At 38.8% G+C, this 21,935-nt stretch overlaps 1 protein-coding gene across 2 annotated transcripts; it reads left to right on the top strand.

Moving 5' to 3' along the window:
• The first annotated feature begins 1,818 nt into the window (after window positions 1-1,818).
• dnaaf9 (dynein axonemal assembly factor 9) lies at window positions 1,819-21,721 on the top strand. 2 transcript variants are annotated; one of them, XM_053232718.1, is made up of 37 exons: window positions 1,819-2,006; window positions 3,562-3,641; window positions 4,205-4,321; window positions 5,464-5,588; window positions 6,157-6,253; window positions 6,341-6,447; window positions 6,547-6,624; window positions 6,711-6,812; window positions 7,150-7,205; window positions 7,314-7,443; window positions 7,541-7,622; window positions 7,717-7,756; window positions 7,839-7,923; window positions 8,133-8,209; window positions 8,513-8,557; window positions 8,649-8,694; window positions 8,802-8,913; window positions 10,276-10,346; window positions 10,615-10,665; window positions 10,776-10,866; window positions 10,952-11,055; window positions 11,535-11,681; window positions 11,769-11,854; window positions 11,991-12,092; window positions 12,183-12,303; window positions 12,525-12,613; window positions 12,696-12,830; window positions 14,159-14,305; window positions 14,530-14,567; window positions 14,717-14,852; window positions 14,967-15,053; window positions 15,190-15,296; window positions 15,546-15,620; window positions 16,997-17,172; window positions 17,648-17,713; window positions 17,869-17,962; window positions 18,064-21,721. In XM_053232718.1, the coding sequence occupies exons 1-37, from the start codon at window positions 1,951-1,953 to the stop codon at window positions 18,165-18,167; spliced, it is 3,462 nt and encodes a 1,153-aa protein (XP_053088693.1). In that variant the 5' UTR covers window positions 1,819-1,950; the 3' UTR covers window positions 18,168-21,721. The 2 variants fall into 2 exon arrangements, with proteins under 2 accessions (XP_053088693.1, XP_026795019.3); XM_026939218.3 differs by having other exon boundaries at window positions 1,820-2,006; window positions 14,159-14,284.
• Window positions 21,722-21,935: the final 214 nt, after the last annotated feature.

Raw genomic sequence — 21,935 nt, 5'->3', positions numbered from 1 at the left:
TATATCAGTACAACAGCCCAGATGTATATCACAGTGTGATATTGCTCAAAAATGAAATATCTATAGTTTTTTTTTAGCTGTATGAAGTAGTGCTTTCTATCAGGAGTGACCTACCTCAGAGGTTTTCACATTCAGTTGAAGGAAATGATGCCAGCCTGAATTGTTCCATTTTATTTGTTCAGAGTTGGAGTTTAATGCAGTGAATGTGTGCATAGTGCCCTGAGATGGTGTATTTACACCTCATGCCCAGTGTTCCTGGGATAGGCTCTGGATCCAACACAACCCTAACTGGGATAAAGCGGTTACTGAAGATGAAGAAGTGAATGGCACTTAATGTCTAAGATAAGCTAAGCTACAATTACTGGCAGATCTCGAATCAGTGACGGTGGCTGAAGTAATGCAACATCTACGTGAGAGAATACTTTCTAATTCTTTGAATCAGTAATTCCACTGTTCTTCACATGCATAGGAAATCGTTAGGCCTAAATTTAACCTACCTTTATCCGAGCAAGCCAGTAATCAGGAAAGTTTATCAACATAGTGTGTGTGTGTGTTTGCAGTTTGTTACAGGAAGTTCAAGTGCAAACCCTTATCTGCACAACTCCATAATGCTCTTTTAGGAAGTTCCTGTTCCTGCCTGATGGTTTAAGTGCTTTATTCAAAATCTCAGTGTGTGTTTTCACAAACCATATACTCCTGGGCAAAAAATAAATAAATAAAATAAAATAAATAGACCAAGACCAAAATGGCAAATATTAAGCTTTTAATGGTCTTAACAACAAATCATTGGTCAGAAAAATAGCAAGAATTAAACAAATGCACTCCTGAGAGCTCCTGTGCCACCATTTGCTGGTTTACTTTTGCTGTTTGTTTGGGGAAAAGCTAGAAACAGGGAAATTCACTTATATAGTCTTCTTGTATGCAAAAGTAAAATCATGATGATGATTAAAAGGTTTGATGTAAAATTCAAACTAACACGTGTACAAATTTTCCCAAAAATATCTTCTGGGATGTTTTTTTTTCTTAAAGGATTAGTTATTATTTGGTTATCTGCCACACCTTATGCAGCTCATCAGTGGCCACAAGGCTTAAACATTAAACAAGGCTTGTTTAATTCTTGCTCATTTCCTGACCAATGATTTGTTGTTAAATCATTTTGCGCTTGGCCCATTTTTTTGCCCAGGAGTTTAGATGCTTTGCATTGCTTTTTTTTTTCTTTTTTTTTTTTTTTACAATAATAAATTCTAAGCTTTATTTTTCTACATTTTCAGCTAATGAGAATCTGAAATCTCTGGCATAATGAAAAAAACAAACAAACATCTGAGCTGTGGAATGTGGCTGTGTGCTTTCAACGTGAAAGTGACCACTTAAACTAGTTAATCCTTTCAAATCGTAAATGTATTAGAATGTAATGGACACTACTGGCATGTATTAACCCTTTTATATGTATTAACCCTCCTATGTGCATTAACCCTTTCGAAGCCGCAGCGTTGCAAGAACGTCGTCCTCAGCTCGCGTTACAGTTACAGTTACAGTGGAGGTCAGATGCATTGCTCTAGGATTGCATTAGCCATTGTAAGAAGGAATGTGTGACTCTAACTTCAGGGAAGGGGGAATAAGCGCAACCAAATTTTGTATGTTTTTGATAGTTGAATACATTAGAATTCAAATCATATTTCGAATTATACATTTGACTAGTGTCTAACAGAATTGCCCTAAGAAAGGTCATATCTATTCTGTCAAGTAATTTTTATTTTGCTAGTTGACAGTCGGACTGCCCTCCTCACAGAAATGGTACAGGCGGTTGCTATGCTTGTTCGCCTGTGTTGCTGTTCTCCAGCTGAGGCTGTTGACTATGGAGATGTGCGCGAGCTGAAAAAAAGAAGAAAAATAAATAAATAACGGCAATTTCAGTAACAAGTCTGACTTTCTAATATAAATATTGCGAATATGTCTGGCATAAATAAGACGAATGGAAGGTCTTCTTTTGTCGGTCCGCCAGTAAGGTAATTTCAAATTTCGCTTAATATCCAAGTGAATATGTTTCTGCTTGAAGGACGTGTTGTGTTTGGAATGAGAGGACGGTTACAGTGGTGATGTAGTTGGGCCGATAGCTAACGCCAGCTAGCTAGTTACTGTTTCTACACCAGTGGTTGCTTCTTGTTCAGTCAAGAACCCAGTTATGGGGAGGAATACTTTTAGAATATTTATTTGTAAATGCGTGAAAGCAAGCCGCCCATTGTCTTAACCTTTAGCTAAACCGAAGCATAAGGTTGTTTGTGTTCTTCAGAGCGTTAAGCAGAGGTCCGGTCCAGAAAGCAGTTAGCCTGATAGTGCAAGAGAGAGATTCGCCAAACTCACAGTTTTCCGATCCAGATCCAAGGATTAAACTTAACTTGACCATTTATGCTCTTGCAAAATATAGGCTAATTATGACTAATGGTTGATTTACCAAGGAAAATGACCAAAATATTGCCTTTTTATACTGTGTATACGGCATAAAATTAATTAAGGATTGTAAAGCAATGATGGACAGTAGCCAATAGAAAATAATAAATAACGTTTACCTACATGTATAACTGGAAATGCAATGAAAATTATTACATTTAACATATTTGGATGTTTCTAAGGGTAGTTGTTTTCTTTTATTAATAGTTTTAGTTCTCTACACATTAAACTTTAGTCCAGTTTCACCTATAGCAGTGCAGGATCAATAATTATCAGTAATTTGTTGCCATTTCTTTATTTATTTAAAATATTAAACAATATTAAGCAATAAATATATCTTGTCTTTGTAAGAAATCACAAAAATCTGTTGTTCTGCCATGTGATTTTTTGTTATTATTTGCTGTTATTTGATCAAAAACAATCAAAATTCTCATTTCACACCTTCCTACAAACTCAAAGGGAAGGGGTTTTAATGACGTTTGCCTCGCACCTCCAGGGTTGGAGGTTCAATTCTTGCCTCTGGCCCCTGTGCGCGGAGTTTGCATGTTCTCCCCGTGCTTCAGGGGTTTCCTCCGGGTACTCCAGTTTCCTCCCCCAGTCCAAAGACATGCTTTGTAAGCTGATTGGCATCTCTAAATTATTCGTAGTGTGTGAGTGTTTGTGATTGTGCCCTGCGATGAGATGTCACCCCGTCCAGGGTGCCCCCCGCCTTGTGCCCCAGGTCCCCTGGGATAGGCTCCAGGTTCCCCACAACCTTGGATAAATACAGTATGCAGATGTTGCATCAAGTGGGATATCGCTAACTAAATATAAATGCACATAAGTCCTTTTTCTGTTACTGATCGCAGGATTTTTATAACTGATTATATAATGGTGCATAGGAACCTGAACATTAAAAATATGTACAAGTGCACAAATGGGTGGATTTTATTACAATTTTCTTATAAATTAACTTGTAAGAAAAGTTATGACTGCTATCCCTGCCCCTAACCTTAACCTTGCAAAGTTTTTTTTAAAACAAATCATGCCCTCTGACATTATACAAATTTGTGACCATGTTGTGTATATTGTTAAGGAAAAAGGTAGATCTATACAGGTATGCTGTGTTTGCAGCTGTTCACGCTTACGGCAAGTTCAGGCTCTCCTGAAAGCTGATGGCGAAACAGTTCCAGATGGCATCCTCTGCTCACTGGGTGAGTTCATCAGAGCGCCCCTTCCATGTTACTTGTATCCATGTTAACAAGACTGAGAAAGTTTATAAAATTCCTCTTGATACACTGTACCTAATCCGTAGCCCTCTGTGGTGGCAGTGTGGAGTATGCTCACTAAAAAAAATAAATCAGTTCCTTCTACCTGGACACTCTGTTCTGCAAGTTACCTAAACCTGCACAGTAGCAGCTATAGCAAATATATACTTCTGTATTTAATCAGTTGTATATCCAGAAAGCAATGCAAGCATCAACACTGATTCTCGGTTTTACTATTCTTTCCTTATGTGCAGTACAAATGATTAGACTATGTACTGTACAGCACAGATAGATATCAGCTAAATTCTCTTACTCGTAAATTATTACCATATACAAAATGACGGTGTTTCCATATGCTGCTAGTACATCTGAGTTTGATGTACTTGTATTCATGCAGAAATCATTTTTAGCAGGTAAAACAAGCAAATAATATATATTTGTATCTGTATAGCCCTAATCTTATTTCACAATTCTTTCTGTTTCATTATGTGTGTCTGGGGCTTTATCAGGTATCGACAGCCGTTATAATGAGGGCTGTAGTGAGTTGGCCAGCTACCTTTTCTTTGGTCTCTATCAACACAGCCAGAAGCAGCTCTGTGAGGACTTTCCTGAGGAGGTGCTGGATGGTATGACCCTACTTGCTTCATCAAACTCCACTTAAGTTATGGGAATGTTGTTTGCTTCTGCCTTTTGTCATGGATTTTATAACTGACGTCTCCCAGAATTTGGTTTCTTTTCCAAAGATTTCAGAATGTAAACAAGAAAATTAATGATGCAACAAACAAAGATTTTCGCTTGCGTGCATTTCAGCATGAGAGTACATGATTGATTGTCCAATGCACTCAAGTTTAAGATGTTCTTTCAATGTAGAATATATGTAATATATAGAAAATATAATATATTTATGATCCTCCAGCAGAACTTACACTAAATACTTAAAACTACCATCAGCCATAACATTAAAACCACTGACAAGTGAATCGAATAACATTGATTATCTTGTTACAATGGCACATGTCAAGGGATGGGATATATTAGACGGCAAGCGAACGGTCTGACCGGTCAGAGCGCCCATGCTGACCTCTGTCCACTGCCATAAGCGGTGGGACTGTGGGCACATGAGCATCAGACCTGAACCATGGGGCAATGAAAGAAGGTGGCCTGGTCTGATGAATCACGTTTTCATGTGGACAGCTGGGTGCATGTGTGTGACTTACCTGGGGAAGAGATGGCATCAGGATGCACTAGCCGTCTTCTGCTGGGAAGCCTTGGGTCCTGGCATTCAATGGATGTTACTCTGACACATACCACCTTTCTAAACATTGTTGCGGACCAGGTACACCCCTTCATGGCAACGGTATTCCCTAATGGCAGTGGCGTCTTTCAGCAGGATGATGCTCCCTGCCACACTGCAAAAATTGTTCAGGAATGGTTTGAGGAACATGACAAAGAGTTCAAGGTGTTGACTTGGCCTCCAAATTCCCCAGATCTCAATCCGATCGAGCATCTGTGGGATGTGCTGGACAAACAAGTCCATGGAGGCCCCACCTCACAACTTACAGGACTTAAAGTATCTGTTGCTAACGTCTTGGTGCCAGATACCACAGCAAACCTTCAGAGGTCTTGTGGAGTCCATGTCTCGACGGGTCAGAGCTGTTTTGGTGGCACAAGGGGGACCTACACAATATTAGGCAGGTGGTTTTAATGTTATGGCTGATCGGTGTATATCCTGCTATCATACTGTAAATCTCTGTGTGCTTGTTTCCAGATGTGATCCTTCTCATAAAGGCAGAGAGTGTGCACCTCTATTGTAACCCTGTGAATTATAGCTACTTGCTTCCTTACATTTCCCACTGGAGGAATCTGCACCTGCACTGCATGACTGAGGCAGAGGTGATCAGCTACACTACTCACTACAAACATAAGGCACAACAGAGACTGTATCATAAATTCTGTATAAGGAATCCTTATTCCTTATATAGGGCACTTGGAATGCCATTCTTATCTGCACGATTATTTATGCTATCCAAGTTTTTTTTTTTAACTATTTGGCAAAATATAATTTATTTAAGGGCATTTCCATTGCTAAGTACTAGAAGTTTGTTTGAGCAATGGCATGTCGGTTGCTGTGTTACTGAGACACCATATTAGTCCCTGTATGCCTTGCCCTGTTTAATGCTTTGCTCTCCATTCATTGTTCATTCAGTGTAGTGATCTGAATCCAGGAAACAGTGATTGAGTTAATGAGTAAGCACTTTCAGACCTAGTCTGAGACACAGTAACGATATTGACACAAGTTTTTACCACTTCTTATGCTATGAGAATTAAATAGGTTATTGAATGTAGGTTTTTACAGCTGTGATCCTTTTGCTTCAAGACTGATGTAAATGTATGTATTATGAGATTTAGTTGGGCTAACATTTGTAAAGGATTTATTTCTGTCATTCTCTCCATCTCTCAGTACGAGGATGAGGAAGCCGCAGAAGAGTTTAAAATCTCCAGTTTTGTGGCTATGGTTGAAGACTGCAGTTGCATTGGAATACCCTACAGCTCTCAAAGTAAGACACTTGTGCATTAAATTTACACCTGGAAATCAATCATTATACTAATGCTGCCGCTGATCCAGGTTTAAATGTTGTCTGTAGGTCATGTGCAGAAGTTTGATATGTTCATGTTAGAGAAGTGGCCCATTATTCAAGCATTTGCTCTGGAAGGAATAGGAGCTGGTGGTTTTTTCACCATGAAATACAAGGTAGAGCATTGCTGCAGAGATATACAGAGTGTACAGACATCACACAGAGCTATCCTACAGGGTGCTTACCTATGTGACCTGTGTGTAATATCTTTCTAGCTGACTGATATGAGTGAGAGTCTTTGGGAGATTTATGCAAGACTAGACCCGGTGTCTTTGGACTATCTGCTCAGTGAGGTACAAACATAATATCATTAACTAAGTATACAACAGAAGCAAATACAGACACACAGAGGTGATGTGAATGCAGTGTTCTTTTGCAGGATTTGCTGTTGTTTGAGAAGCAGTGGAGCTGCTTGTTAACCAGTGTGAACACAGAGAGCCCACTGTCCATGCAGGAGATGTCAGAGGCTCAGACTGCAGAGGTACAAATGCAGATTTCAGATTTATATCATTTTTTAAAGATGTGATCATTACTGAATACAATTCCCAGAGGATTTTCTAAGATGTGACAGGTAGGTTAATTAATACAGTAGGTCTGTAGCTTGATGCTTATACATCCCAGTCATGTAAACTAATATAATATAGATTTAGCTAAGTATCAAATATTAAGATAGAGCAAAAGCTTGCAAATGTGTGTCAGAGTGAAAGCTCAAATGCTAGAGGGATAGCCTTTGTTCTGTTTGCCTTTACATGTTTGCATTTTAAATGGTTATAAATATTATATCGTTCTCACTTTTTTCTTTTCTTTCTTTAATGAAGCCATTCAGAACATATTACTCCCATGGTCTCATATCAAGTAATATCACAGATAAAAGGTATTTGATAATATACTTCTTTGTCTAGGCCTTATTTCTTTTTAATATTTTTTAGTCAGTCTAAAGAAGAATGTGAAATGTTTTTCTTTGCATGTTTACATGTAAAAGCCGACAGCCATATGTGCTGTTTGGGAGTCACTCCTCCAAAGATGACCTGGAAAACTATTGCTTCACCTTCCCCTCTGAGGGCCACCAGGTCCGCAACACTGGACCTTGTGGGAGTGCTGCAAAACACATGGTAAAAGAATATTACACGTGCATAGGTAACGATAATAACCAAGCACTGTATAGGAGCATATCACAGAAAAAGCATTTTACTGTCTTTCTGTTTTCAGCTGCTTCAGTGCGTGGCTCCTAAAGGCCCACTGACCTGTGCAAGAACATATTTCTTTGGCAGTACTCATGTCCCATACCTGGGTAGGTTTGTGTAATCAATAAAGCTTCTTATAATGCTATTGTTCTGAGTGACATGTTCCATTATATTATCTACATTTTTGTCTTGCTTGTGCAGGGAATGATAATAGCACCGCACAGAAGTCATCAGAAGTCATGTAAGTGCTCAGAGAGTGTTGGTCTTTGATTTTAAGTTAGACTGCCTCCAGTGGAATAAAAAGTAGATTTGGTCTTTTGCAGGCTGCTTACACAGATCTACACAGCTGCTGTTCAGTCAGTGCTGGCAGGAATAAAATGCTTCTCCATCAACTCTAGCGCTAGCAAGGTAGAGTTGTAATTTTATGGACCATCATCTGCACTGACTGATTAGTGTTATAAAAATTGGAATACATATAAACAAGATTTTTTTTATTTTTTTTTTGGCGTTTATGTTGACAGAACAGTTATTTTGTTAATTGCTATTTCTGCTATAAACCAAAGTTGAGGTGTTCGTGTGTATTTAGCACTTCTGACTCAGCACTGTTCATTTACTAGGCAAAGGATGTAGCAGAGCAAACATTTCATTTGGCTTTGGAAACCTTTGGGATGCTTCAATACAGGAGTGCTCTCAGGTCTCTCATTCTGTCTTACTCTTACATACACTATACACACCATTGCAGTGGAGGGAAACTGTAATGCTACAGCATACAAAGACATCCTATACAGCTGTGTGCTTCCAACTTTGTGGCAACAGTTTGGGGAAGAACCACATATATGTGTGATGATCAGATATCCACATACTTTTGGCCATATAGTGTATTGTGTTTGGCCATATAATGTTTTGCAGTGGTTAGTTGTGTATGATGTTTCATCCTGTAGCAGCTTCAGTTAATGACACTAACTGGCACTGACTGATGCTTTCTCTGGTAATTCAGGTCTAAAGCAGTATTCAGCATCGAAGCTGTGAACAATGCAGGCAGGTGGGTTTTCACATACACACTGATAATGCTCAAATATGTGGTTTCTTTCCATAGCCCGATCAAATCACACATTCTTTCTTTCTCCTTCTAGAGTTATACCCCTCAGTGATGAGCACAGTCGCTTTCTGGTCAAAACTGTAAGTTGTTTGTCAAATGCCTAACAAGCTGATTCAACCATTCTGCTGTGACTGTTTTTTCCTGCTATAGCATATTGAATAATGGCGGGCTCTCTGACCCTTTTTAGGCCTCCATGGTAGTGTATGATATTCCAGATCTCCAGTGGGGGGGAGGGGACCTGGGCTCTGTAGTCTTCTCTGAGTCTTTCCTGGAGTCTAGCATCTACATTCAGCAGAGGGGTGAGATGAACTACTTTGTTACTAGTGATTTTATGCCAGTTATTTAGGTGTTTTGTCTAGAACCTCTACCAAAACAAGCCTTCAAAAGCAATATAAATTACAAATGCAATAGTCTTAACTGCACTGAACCAAAATGTTACATGAGGATGTTGTTACTGTCAATTATTATTATTTATGACTTCGCTTGACAGAGTTGTAGGTTTGCCAAAATTGTAGGTATTTATTTTGATCCAAACAAAACATCTGTAATAGCTACTTATACAAACAAATATTGTATATATTACGGTATTGTTTATGTAGCCGTTATCAATGGCCTCCATATATACCAATTTGCTAAACTTGAGAGTGAACTTAGTGGATGGAACAGTACAGATGTTTGAGAAGCACCTTGGTGCTTGGTTTAGATTTACATAGATCTATGTGATAAGGAGACACATAAAGATGCTACAAGGTGCAAAAAACAAACAGCAAACTATGGTTACTTGAGAATGTTAATAGCAGACCAGAAAGGCATAATACTAGGATCCTGCTTAGTTAATCTTCCAGTTAAATCAGGGGTGTCAAAAGTACAGTTCACAGGCCAGGAGTATTCTTATAAAAGTTCTAACCTGGTCCACCAAATGAATTTAGTCTGTACTTTAAATTAAAGCCATCTTGTGGACCATTTTAAAGAAAAAAGAGAGTAACTTTCTTTTATTCTTCTAGTGGGCAAAATAGAGCAATTAACTCAGGCCCATAAACAGCTGCTCTGCCAATGATAAGTAATTTTTCATTAGCAAGCTAAAAATTTGACGCTGTAGCCATGTCTCTTTCCAAAAGAATTAATGTAGGCATTTCACATCACAGCTTACATTTTTTTATTTATAATTGCACACTATATTGATTTTCTCCCCCACTTCATTTATATATACATATAGTTAAACAATGATTTGGATTTTTTTTTCTTTTATGGTTAATGAATTGCAATATGTTCATCTGTTTTGTAGTTGACACATGTAGCTGATACAGTTTGTGTGTTCAGAATGTATCTTTCAGATAAACGCTGATAAATTAAGACATTTCAGATGAGTTGTTAAGTTGTTATTGGTCCTCTAAACTGATTATTTTGGTCTGGCCCTCTTGACATTAGAGTAAGTGTAATGTGATTGATTACCTAAAATGACAACCATTTGACAACCATTAAATTCATGACAACCCCATTCTTTACAGTAGTAATGTTCATGTGCTCAAGCACAAAGCTCAAACAAGGCAAAACGTGGGAAACTATGTTTTTGGTTAGGCTTAAAAGGGGCATAGTGTGTAAAATCTTTCTGGCTCTTTGTCTATGAGACATTAAAATGTAATGTGTCTCTTGTCCTGCAGATGGAGCGCTTGCCTCAAACAGCTTTTTCACTCTGCTTACCTCTTCAGTCCCTCGCTACATCTCCTGGATGGTACAGTGTCTCACTCTCTCTATACAGTGTCTGTTACATCTTTATGTACGCACTTACAGATGGATTGTTTTAATAATTGAATTTTCAAAACATTTTTATGTAATAAAGACACACATCGTAGTGATATGGAATGGCACCTGCACTGTAATACAATACAGTGGTCTTTTGTATTTGAAGTGTACTAGTTTCACTGTAAAGCCCTTTACATTAATGAATTTGTTTGTTGAATTGATTGAGGGATTGTGTGTCCCTTTTCTGCCGAATATAGGTGGATGATTCTGATGTGAGATTGTCTGAGCAAGCTCTGCATTTTTTGAAGGTGAAATATATTTCAGTGCTTATTTAAATACAGTGTTATAACACTCAGTATGCTTAATTTATATTCTCTGATTTTGTTTGTTTTCTCCCACTGTATGTGTGTGAGAAAAGGAGGAGAATGGAACATGTTTAGGGGTTCCTCTAACAACAAAACACTCAGCACAGGTGTTCTCTAACAGTTTACTTTCTACACCTGAAGAAGGTATGAGTTATTGTATCACAAGTGTAGAATGTTTGTTTAGTGGGTTTCTTACATATTTATGTTTGTTTGGAATTTTGTGTTTTAGGGAAGGTGGTGTTTTTCTCAGAGGGTATATTGATTGTCCATCCACATTATGGTATCATCACTATGTCCAAGAATCATATCAGAAACATCATAATTTATGATGGGGTCAGTATCTACTTTAAACATGAACCAAAACATTACCTACTAGTTTACTAACCAGCTAAGGCTCTGTTTACATTAGGTGTTTTTGTTCAGAAACAAGTTTCTGACATACTCTCACTAACAGCTGCTAGCACTCTACCTCAATTTTAGTTGTTTTCATTTGTCAACAAACCCTCAACTTAATTGGTTTGGAGATTTAAAAAAAAGAAAACAAAAGGCTTGGTCTTGATACATGGTTTTCTGAAGAATTGCATTCTAACCTCAATATGTCTGCTTTCCATACATTTTATGTAAATATTTGTTTGTTTGTTTGTTTAAATAAATAAATAAATGCCTTATTTGAACACAGCATAAATGATGTTACAGAAAGAACATGGCAAACACCAGTATAACATTACTTGGATGTTGTCAGATGAACGACATGCTCTAGCTGCGGTAGAGTATGTAACTGAAAATGCTGTGTGAATGTACATGTTTTGCAGGACTCTTTCTCTGCTGTTACCATGCTGTTTATTGAGTATGAGTCCTCTCTGCGTCCACATCTTCCTTTTCCTCTACACAGCGCTGACTCTTGTCTGGCCATCTCTCTGATGCCCAAAACCAAGGGTTACAAACACTTTTACTCACAGGTATCAACATCCCTCTGTGTAGCGACTTTAGCTTAACCATTTAAGCACATGTATTTTGTTTATAAATCAGTTGTGGTTGTTTCTCAGGTCCTGCAGGTTTGGAGTAAGCCTGATTCAAAGCTCCATGTGCAGCATGTTGCCCAAGACCAGCTGGGTCTGGAACAGATGAGCATGTGAGATAGTCAGCATAGTATAGTATTAGTTGTGGTTTACAGCACTCTGTAACTTTTCTGTTTCCTTTTTTTTTTAACTTTTCATTCAAGTTTAACACCTTTTTCTGGATGTGTCTAATCCTGCTGACCCTGACAGGTACTCCAGATTGCTGAAGTTCCATGAGGTACATGGTTCATCTGCAGTAAATACCAGAGCAACCCAGAAGACTGCTTATCCAGACCTGCCAGATATGGACAGGTAGCAACACATTCACTCAGTGATCAGTTACAGTTTATAGTGCTTCCATGATGGGTTTGTTTTATTTCAGAGGTGTATTCTCATCCTCAGGTTTCTGAAGCACTTTGCTATCAGTAGTAGCATCTGTGAGGAGTCTGTGTACAGTGAACACCTAGCTGCACTATTCCCAAACACACACCCCAAAACAGCTGCTCCTGAGTCAGAGCAAAAGGTTGGTCAATTAAATTCAGGGCTTATAAAAAATAATAAATTGAGTATTTAACAAGGACATGGAGCTCAAATTATCTTACTTTCTATCAGCTAGTTCTTACTGTGAGTGACAGTAGAGTTAGTCAGTTCCACTGAAGATACAGTTTACCACTCATTTCTGTAAGTGCAATTCCTACCACTGTGTGGTTAAAGATAGCTCTGTGTGTGTGTATGTGCCTCTAGGTGGTCCTTTCAATCATCACAGGCTTACCAGGCAGCTGTAAAGAAAGTTTGTGTGATTTTTTGGTGGATGTGAATCAGGAATGTGGCAGGTAAGCTCAAAAGCTTATATAAACCAGCAGTATATATTGGGCAATTATGTCCACATTTTTATATGGAATGTTTGGTTGATAGGTGGGAGGTATACCGCCCTGACCTGGACTCAAAAGATCTATGTGTGCCACATCTCCAGCGGTTCCTGAGTGGCCTTGTGGCCAAAACAAGTGAGACATATTTAAATACCCCAAGAGTGCTGCTGCTGACATCAGGGTAAGACACTGGCAAACAGATAGACACACACACACAATAAAACCTATAACTGTTTGAGTACTTTCTTACTCAGTCTGTTTACCTAGCCCAACTCAGAGTGTAACTGAAACATTTGATTTGTTATCTATTTGGCCTTTTTGGCTGTGCTAAATAATTAATATGCGGTTAACAGTATAAATAAATGTGTTGCTGTGGGCTGTGGCAGAATTCTGGCTGAATTTGCCATATGAACAGTTTTCCCAGGTTGCCATACAAATAACTTAAAAGCATCAATATTTTTTGTGAAGTGCATCCAGCATTTCAGATTTTGTGTTTTTGGTGCAAATATCCAGAATGCATTATATATCTGTAGGACTCCAGGTCTGTCCTCTGGCACTTTGCATCTTGCATATCAGTTTAGCCAGAACATGTTAAACTCAGAATATATGTAGTGTTTGCTCCACATTCTACAGTTGTCTGAAATCAGGGTTAAATTGTGTTCTTACTGCAATCAAATCACACTACGTTTTGCTTATAAGTGGCTTAAAACCACTTCTTGCAAGTGGTCTCAGACTGGTTATTTTGGTTCGGATTCAAGTGCAGTTGCCCTGCCCTGTTGCACTTTGCAGCAGTGTGAAGCACTTTTCTTCTTGTCTCCCATTCATTCGTTTTCGCCTGGAGACAGGCGAAAATCCTGTGCAGTGGATTTTGGGAGCAAGAGCGGTGTGAAGCAGGTGAGGACAGAAGAAAAAACTTGAGAATTTTGCAACTTCATGCAAATGAGAATTGAATATTGCAAGGCGGCGACCAAACATGATTACAGCAACACAGTGACTGAAGTCAGTTTTTATATCCCAGTATATGCCTTGATTAAAGACCATAAAAACAAGCAGGAAATACCTATATTTGTTTAAATGCATAAAAGTGCATGGTGCAGATAAGAAGTACATAGGTTAAGAACTTGTACAAACAATGATCAATGAGACATAAGTACATTTGGAATTTAAATAAGTTTAAGAACTGCAAACAAAGTTTTCTGAACCTTTAAATATAGAGAGCTTGTTTCAGTGGGGCACAGATCTAGCCTATAACTCTGCATGCACTTTATTCCTGGCAGCTAAACCTGCTTCTTTTTTAGCAGCACACCCCCGAAGCAGCCAGCAGCTTGCAAAAGAAGCACTTTGCTTCACTGCAATATTAATGTACTGTAAGGAGGTAAACACAGCAGAGTTTGAGTCTAACAGAAATACTGCATGTGTGAAAAGCACCCTATGAGGCCCTATGGCCTCATTTTGTTAAGACGTTATGTGTTACTAGGGTCTTTATGTGTATAAATATGTGTGTTACAGGTACACAGACGTGTTGGATATGGTTCAAGCTGTCATATGTCATCCAGACCCACAGGTCCAGAGCAGAGTGTGTGTGGGTGCTGTCACAGCCTGTGTCAACCCACTAACATCTTTTATGGAACACAGGTCTTTACCTACTTCCCAAAGGTTTCCTGTCATTACATTTATCTCCAGAAGTACAGCCATCACATTCACACACACCACACAAAGGTAGAACAAAATCTGCACATCCTTCACACGCTGTGCTGTACCTCAAACAAAAAAACAATGTTATTAAATCATAATTTACCTCCTTAAAGGTAATCTCCTTAAAGAACTCATATATTATTGAAGTGTTTTTTAGCTCAGCCTAGCTTGCTCTATTTCCCCAGGCTGCTCTTCCCCAAACTCCTGGAGCAGTGCAGTCAGGGTAAGGCCCATGAGAATATTTTGTATAACTATGCATTTGTCAGCGTGTGTGTGTGTGTGTGTGTGTGTGTGTGTGTGTGTGTACACATATATGCATGTCCTTGTTTGTTTGGTGTAATAATGTCTGTTTGTTTTGTGTATCTAATACAGGGGTAGTGAGTAATGTGGTGTTTACGGGTTTGACTGCTGAGCAGAAGCACCCTCTGCTGAAATACATGCAGCAGCTCATTCGTTCAGCGAATCCCAATGCAGCATTTATCCTAGCCGAGAGAGGAGCTGTGACCAGGTTAGCAAGCACAAGCATTAATCTCTGTGTTACATCTTGGAGATTAAAACAGCATTAGTAAGAGGTGCTATAGAGATTCATGCTTTTTGTACATTTATAATATTTGCATTATAGAACGGAGGATATGCGGCTGATTCTGAGTGACAGCAGTTTTTGTGAGTCTCAGATGATCAGAGCCAGATATCTGCTCTACCCTGGCTGGTAAACCTCTTACTTCCTTTTCTTCTTTTTTTAATGTGTGTGTGTGTGTGTGTGTGTGTATATGCGTGTGTGTTTTGCCGTGTGAATGCATGTAGCATATAAACACTGTCCTGTATTTTGTTTTGTTGTGCTGTAGGTGGGAGGGCAGGTTTGTGTCTGGTTGTGGATCTGTATCAATGTCCCAACACTGCGTACAGTTCAACCGCCCACTAGAAAGATCCTTATTTCTGCATTGCTGCAAAGGTACGTGTGTGTGTGTGTGTCCGCGAGCTTGCATTTGTGAAAGAAAAAAAAAAACATTCTTTCATCCAGGTTGGTAACAGACAATGAAAATGATGTAATCTGAAGGTGCTAGCGGTGTGTAAGCTGTGCTGAGATACCAAGATACCAAGTCTAGCAATGAAAGTTGACACTGCTCTGTGGTGTAACACTCTCTCTCTGTCTGTCTTTCTCTCCCACACACACACACACACACATATATCTGTATCTCAGGATTAAAGTCATCCCTCAGAGGCAGCCCTTTTACAGGAAACATCTATCACATCAGTGGGAAAGTGCTCTTCTCTGGTAGGGTGTTCATGGTCTACAGTTTCTTTACTGACTAAAATATCTTGTTCAACTTATAAATAATATTCTAAATACAAAGTGTTGTACATTTCTTCACTTTATTCAACCCCAAGATGTCTCTTGCTGTGGCTTTCTCTGTTTTGAGTATGTATGTGCGTGTTTGTAATAAATGTGTGACTTGCCTTTGGGAAGTGGTAGACAGGGGCCCTCTGGGCTTCTTCTGGACGGTAGGACTTTAACCTCAAATCCTCTAAGTAGTCTGGCCTGCTCCACTCATCTCTGTTTTACTTACTTTCTCAGTTGTTTATTTGCAAGGGTCTATCCATTCTTATATGTATTCTGTGCTGTAGTTGCATGGAGAGAGTGAGTAGAATGCAGAGGTTTGAGTGGCTGTTTTGAGTGGTTGGTACAAGTTGATTTAATAGTTTGTTTTCACACCATAAAAAGCACCCTGGGTAGTATAGTGCATTTTTATTCACTTGGCAAGATGTCATAAGGTCCTGCCATCTGCAGTGCTCTGTTTTCACCATAAGTCATCTGTGTTTTGTATGAAATACTTCTTTATTCTTTGGTGGTCTTTGGTGTTGCTTTTAATTTATTACATTGTTTGCAAACTTATAAGGCATTATTTTCAATTATTTGATCCTCGTTTAAATTTCTGCCTGTGTGTATAGTACTGTTAGAAATATTAGTTCATATTGTGGTGAGAAGTGTATTAAGAGTGAGAAGAGTGATTATAAGCATGCTGTGCTAGACATTTGATGTAGTGCATAGTATGTCACTACATTAGGCATACAGATTCATAGACTAAAACTCTTCAACCACAAGATTTCCATCATACTGATTGTGTCTAGGGCAGTTTTAGATTAATCCAAAATGTTTTATTAGTGTAAACATGGATGAGGCTAGTGGATAAGTCACTACAGGTACAACCAGATGTTTTTTTTTTATATAGCACAATGGCTTTCTCATAAACCTCACTGCTTTGCTTTCATAGACATAATTTAAAATAGTTGCACGTGGCAGACATGACTTTACGCAGCCATGATCTTGGCAGCACAAAGTGGATGTCCATGGACAAGATCTTTTACACATGGACAAGTTTTGCATGATATTCTAATAACATACCTATTGCTGCACAGGCAATAGATGGGCAGTAGTTGTGTCTGTTTGGTTGTCTTTTCACTGATGGTATAAGTTCAGTAAAAGCACAGTTTGTATTACTTAGTTGCTTTTTCATATTTTCTAGTTTGGTTTTGGCTAATTATGTTTGTCATATGTAGACTCTGACTTTAATCCCTGCAAATTTTGTGATTTCAGTTGTGTGTGTATGTGTGTGTTTGTAAATGTGTACCCACACAAATGCTTTCAAACAGACAGTGACAAGTTGTGGAACGTGAGCTGTAACTCAATCAGTGGGAGTGTGACTGTGGCCCTTGATCAGGTCTCAACCCGTAGCCCCCAAATCACGCAAACTTGTTACCTGCTGATCCATGGGGTAGGACTCACCCAGAACGGCATGAGGGACTGGCTCAGACAGTGTGCTAAACAGGTACGGTTTTGGTCACTTTTGGCTTAGTACTCCACTACATTTATTTGAGTTCCAATTGTCAGCAATATATAAGAATATAAAATATATCAGTTCTTTTATACATACTCCCCCTGATTTCAGAGATGAAAAGAATTGTACAGTTATCTTAACCACTGTTTCTTGGCTTGTCAGTGTCAGTTCTGCCAACGCAGCCAGTTAAAAGGCTAAAAAAATCTAGAATAAGTCAACCAGGAAAAAATTATAGATAAAAACTTTAGAGAGTAAATGTATCAAAGTAGGTGTATCAATAATGAACTGTCATACTGTTAAGCGCTTCTTACCCAGTGTTGTGTTCTGCTGGTGATACATATTTGTAAGCAAAATAATAATGGTGATCCAAAATTTACAGATCGACAATAGCAAAAATGGTCACTGTCCAATCACTTAGATTCAGAACTGTCTGGATTTGTCAGCTCACAATTGTATTGTATTACAGAAAGTACCAAAGAAAGCAAAGAAGACTAGAAGTACTCTTACACCACAGGAAATCAGAAATATCCATGTGAGTAATGTACATAACACAAAGTTGATGAAGTAAACAGAAACTATGATTTAAAAAAAAAATATATATATATATGTATATATATATATATATATATATATATATATATATATATATATATATATATATGTATATTATTATTGATCTGTTTATAGATGAAGAGGCACCTGGAACCGCTTCCTTCTGGTTACTTCTATAATGGCCATCAGTTTGTCAGTTTCTTTGGAGAGAAGCAGAACTTCCATCCTTGTATCCTTTAGTGAAAGCACTACTCTCTGTAGAACCTTTCTTTGTTTTCACATATGTTTGGTCACTGTGTGCGTTGTGCTTCCTTATATGTGTGTATTCAGTAATGGACCAGTTTGTAGAGGAATATCTGCAGGAGGCCAATAAGGAGATTGAGCGCTTTAACAGTGAGGTGGACCTGTATGCACCCAGGGATCTCTTTGACTAGAGTTCTTCCTCTGTCCTGGTCACACCGGATAGGGCTTCACTCCAGGACCAATGATGTCTGCAATCATCTGTTCCCTATACTGTCCACACAATGTTAAGGGGATAACTAAGTCACTAAAATGGGAGGGGTTGGCCACTTCATAAATTCCCACCATAAATTCAGGGAAAACCACTGCAGTGTAGATGATGAGAGATTTTCACCCATCTCACTACCACTCTGTACTATTTCCTGAGAGCCATTCCTTCTGTGAATAGCACATTTAGCATATAATGGGAAGAAACAGAGTGCATGTTAAGATGTGGCATGAGTTCATATATATTAAAATAGTAATAAAAGTCTTATGCTACATTCATAATTGTGGCAATATATTATGAAGATCATGTTAACCATCTTGTGATGATGTTGGTGCTCTGATGCCTTTAAATCAAGCCTATCTAATGTATTAATCTGTTCACACACATACCTATAACTCTGCATGTAGGTTTTTTTATTGCTGGGACATAACAAGTATAACAGATGTAGGTACTCTTCATTTAAATTCTCTCTCCGTAGTAAACCTCATCATAATGTATATAATGTGAATATACTACTAAGGAGGTTGTGTAGATATCACTATAGCTAGAGAGATAAAAGTGCTTAGTCCTAGTTCCACTCTAATTCCGGTACCAGTTACACAAAGAGTAAGTGCTAGGATCATAGCTAAATGCTAATAGAGTTTGTCAGCAGGGGCAAACCTGCACTAACAGGAGATGCCTCAGAAGTCCACATCCAGGGGAGTACAGATGGGGAGACAGATGTGATGGTCCATCAGTCTGTAGACTCCAGCTGTGGAGCTGTGGTGATCATCTCTCATCTAAGGCAGAGCTCAGACAACCAGTGGCATCAGACTGAAGTGGCCAAAAAAGGAAAATTCCACTGGGGTGAGGGTTGGGGGGTTAGGATATGTGGTATGGGAAGGATGGTTATGGAAGGGGCAATGGTCACGGAGTTTGATGGGAATCTGAGTTTTCAGTTGAGTGGGAGGTTGGGCTGTAGAATTAATTTGTGATGTGGAGCAACATGGTAGAGCCTTTTCTTAATGTGGGATGAATGCTTTCTTGTGAAGCCTATTTTCCAATTAATGTGTGTAGGGGGTTGTGGAGAGTCATATATTAACTTTCTTTGACTCAATTATGGTTAATGCGTGTTTATTAGAGCCTGTAGCGGTGAATCTAATGTGTCATGTTGTTTGCAGGCGGATTTAGCTCTTCACCTGGGGTCACTCCTCTATGCATGCTTACTCAAACTAAATGTGCACAGCAGGGGAGAAGCAGTGTCATTCTCAAACATGCATTCTGATATTTGACCTTGCATCTATAAGACGAGTATTAAAGAAGCCAAAAGTATAGCGCATCTAAAGTGAATGAAATGTTAAATATTATATGAAAGAAATGTTTGCTGTGAAATGGGGTGAGGATGCACTTGCAAAAAAAAATTCAGACACTGCTGCTCCTCTCTGTGCTGCAAGAATAAAAGGTATAGTAATGGAATTCTATATACGAAGTGTTAGCACTCTGTATGCGCTCTCACCATATCCAGTATAAGAGTATATAACAGTTGCTGTGGTCATTGATATGCTCGAGAGGTGTGTTACTGTTGCTGTTGCTATGGAGATTTACAATACAGCACACTTGCCACTATCACCATGGAGACTTACCACTTCGTACCTTTTTAGCAATCAATCGCAGTTTGCCTCAAGATATCACACTTGTCTTAGCATAAACTCTGTAAGTACAGGTTATTGTGAGGCTGTGTGTCCACTGTGCAGTAAAAGGTGAAGTCAGACCAGCTCACACCAGGCTGACTGACAGAGCTTTTTCACTGAGCAGTTCCTCTGCGAGTTAGACAATTTTTGCAGCATCTCAGACACACAGAGCAGCTGTTCTGGGGCTATGGGGCTCCATAATGCTTCTGTAATCTGTAGTTCAGGGTAGCAGTCATTTTAGCACATACTACGTGCATGTGTTAATATGTCTTACTGAGGTATATTTATATTTATAACACAAATGCCTTTCACCAAACTGGTACTACAGAGAGAAAAAAACTATTTTGCATACCTAAAGAGAATTGAATTACCTAGAGAGGAAAAAAGTGTATTTTTGTAAGGCTGTTTATTTAAAATGCAAAAAAAAACTGATTAAATTAGGGGTATGTTTCACTCCTGTAACTTATTTCAGAGGCTTCCTATTAGGCTGACTGAAGTGCCTTGGCCAAGAGGAACAGGCACATTGCCAGGCAGAGTTGAGCACCAGTATTGGTGAAAGGATAAGCAGAGTGTTTTTCTTATTTGTGAAGGGTCGGATGCTGGCAGGCAAGAGGGCACTGGAGGGCAGCAGAGCAAAATTTTAAACAAAGACACATCAGTGTCAGGGCAAAGCCTAAGCCTGGATTAAGTGGACTGGGTGTTCTTTTAAAGACATCTTATTTAACAGTTGCATGAATGAATGCAAATTTGGCAGCGGGTAAGTCTTTAGTTTGCTTTTGGAGACAGACCCCAGTGAGGCCCTCCAGGCTGTCCCTATAACTGCCTGCGAGGTCTTCCCTGACCACTGTACCTGTGTAGCTGAGGTTAGAGGACTAAAACAGAGTTTGGTGTCAAAGAAAGAATTAGCCTTTTATATGTGAAAAATTGTTATGATTAGCTGAAGGGTCGCATCAGTGTTCCGAGAGGCCATTCCTTAAACTGAACTTTTAAAAAAAAATAAATAAATAAAACTATAATTGTCGGTTGCCTTGGCTTTGGCCTCTGTTGGAACAATAATATTATTCAGCAATATCTTAAACTTGCTGTAAGTGCTGAGGGCTTGTTCCTGACCAAACCATCTCACTCCCATCTGTTAACCTCTCTTTGAAATCTGTTCATTCCTAAAATCAGCAGGGTTAATCAGAGACTGCTCCTGCTGAAGTTTTCTTTCTTATGTTCCCAGGTACTGGATCATATTGGCTGTACCAACATATAAGAATTTCCCATCACAGATGACAGAGACTTAATTGCACTTGTTATGCTAATCAGGTTACACTTGGTGGTGAGAGGAGCTTATTTGGAATACAGAAACTTAAGGGCTAATTTACACTGCTCAAGATGTTTGGTAGGGAACAAGCCTAAAGTAAAGAATTCCAGACCTAAAATAAGAATAGTCAGTATGTTATTGCCTGCACAAAGAACACATTCCTATTCCGTCCGGACTGTGGACAAAGTAAGTTATTTCTGAACCTTTTTAGTTCCAGAGAGAAGATAAAGGAAAAGGGGTGATAGATTCCTAAGGTTTTACCTCAGGATACCCAATGTTTGGAGTTCATACTGATATTTGTGGTGAAAATGGTTCAAACAGTTGTACTTGAAAAGTGCCAAAATGTTAGAGATTCACTAAAGTGTGTGAAAGTTCAAATAATTGAGTTGTGTTTGCACAAAACTACTGAAACTCATGTTTTCTCCTGTGACTTATGCTTTTGATAATCTATATGTTATATTTATGAGATTAAGTAATCCATTAAACTATTTATAACCCACTTAATGGATGTCTTCTTGTGTTTTCAGTTTGCTGATTGTGGGGTTCTCTGCATTTTCTGGATGGTCTCATCATTAGTGAGTCACATTTGTTGGTGTGGGTGGGTGTTAATGTTTATACCCTCAGTAGTGAGTTTGTCACATGGTGGTAACATCTTTGAAAATGCCAAGTCCTGCATCAACACAAACCTTCAGAGCCTGCCATCAATAGGGCTATTTAC

The sequence above is a fragment of the Pangasianodon hypophthalmus genome, chromosome 3 (assembly GCF_027358585.1).
Source record: "Pangasianodon hypophthalmus isolate fPanHyp1 chromosome 3, fPanHyp1.pri, whole genome shotgun sequence".
NCBI classification, from domain to species: domain Eukaryota; kingdom Metazoa; phylum Chordata; class Actinopteri; order Siluriformes; family Pangasiidae; genus Pangasianodon; species Pangasianodon hypophthalmus.
This window is presented reverse-complemented; position numbering and strand designations above follow the sequence as displayed.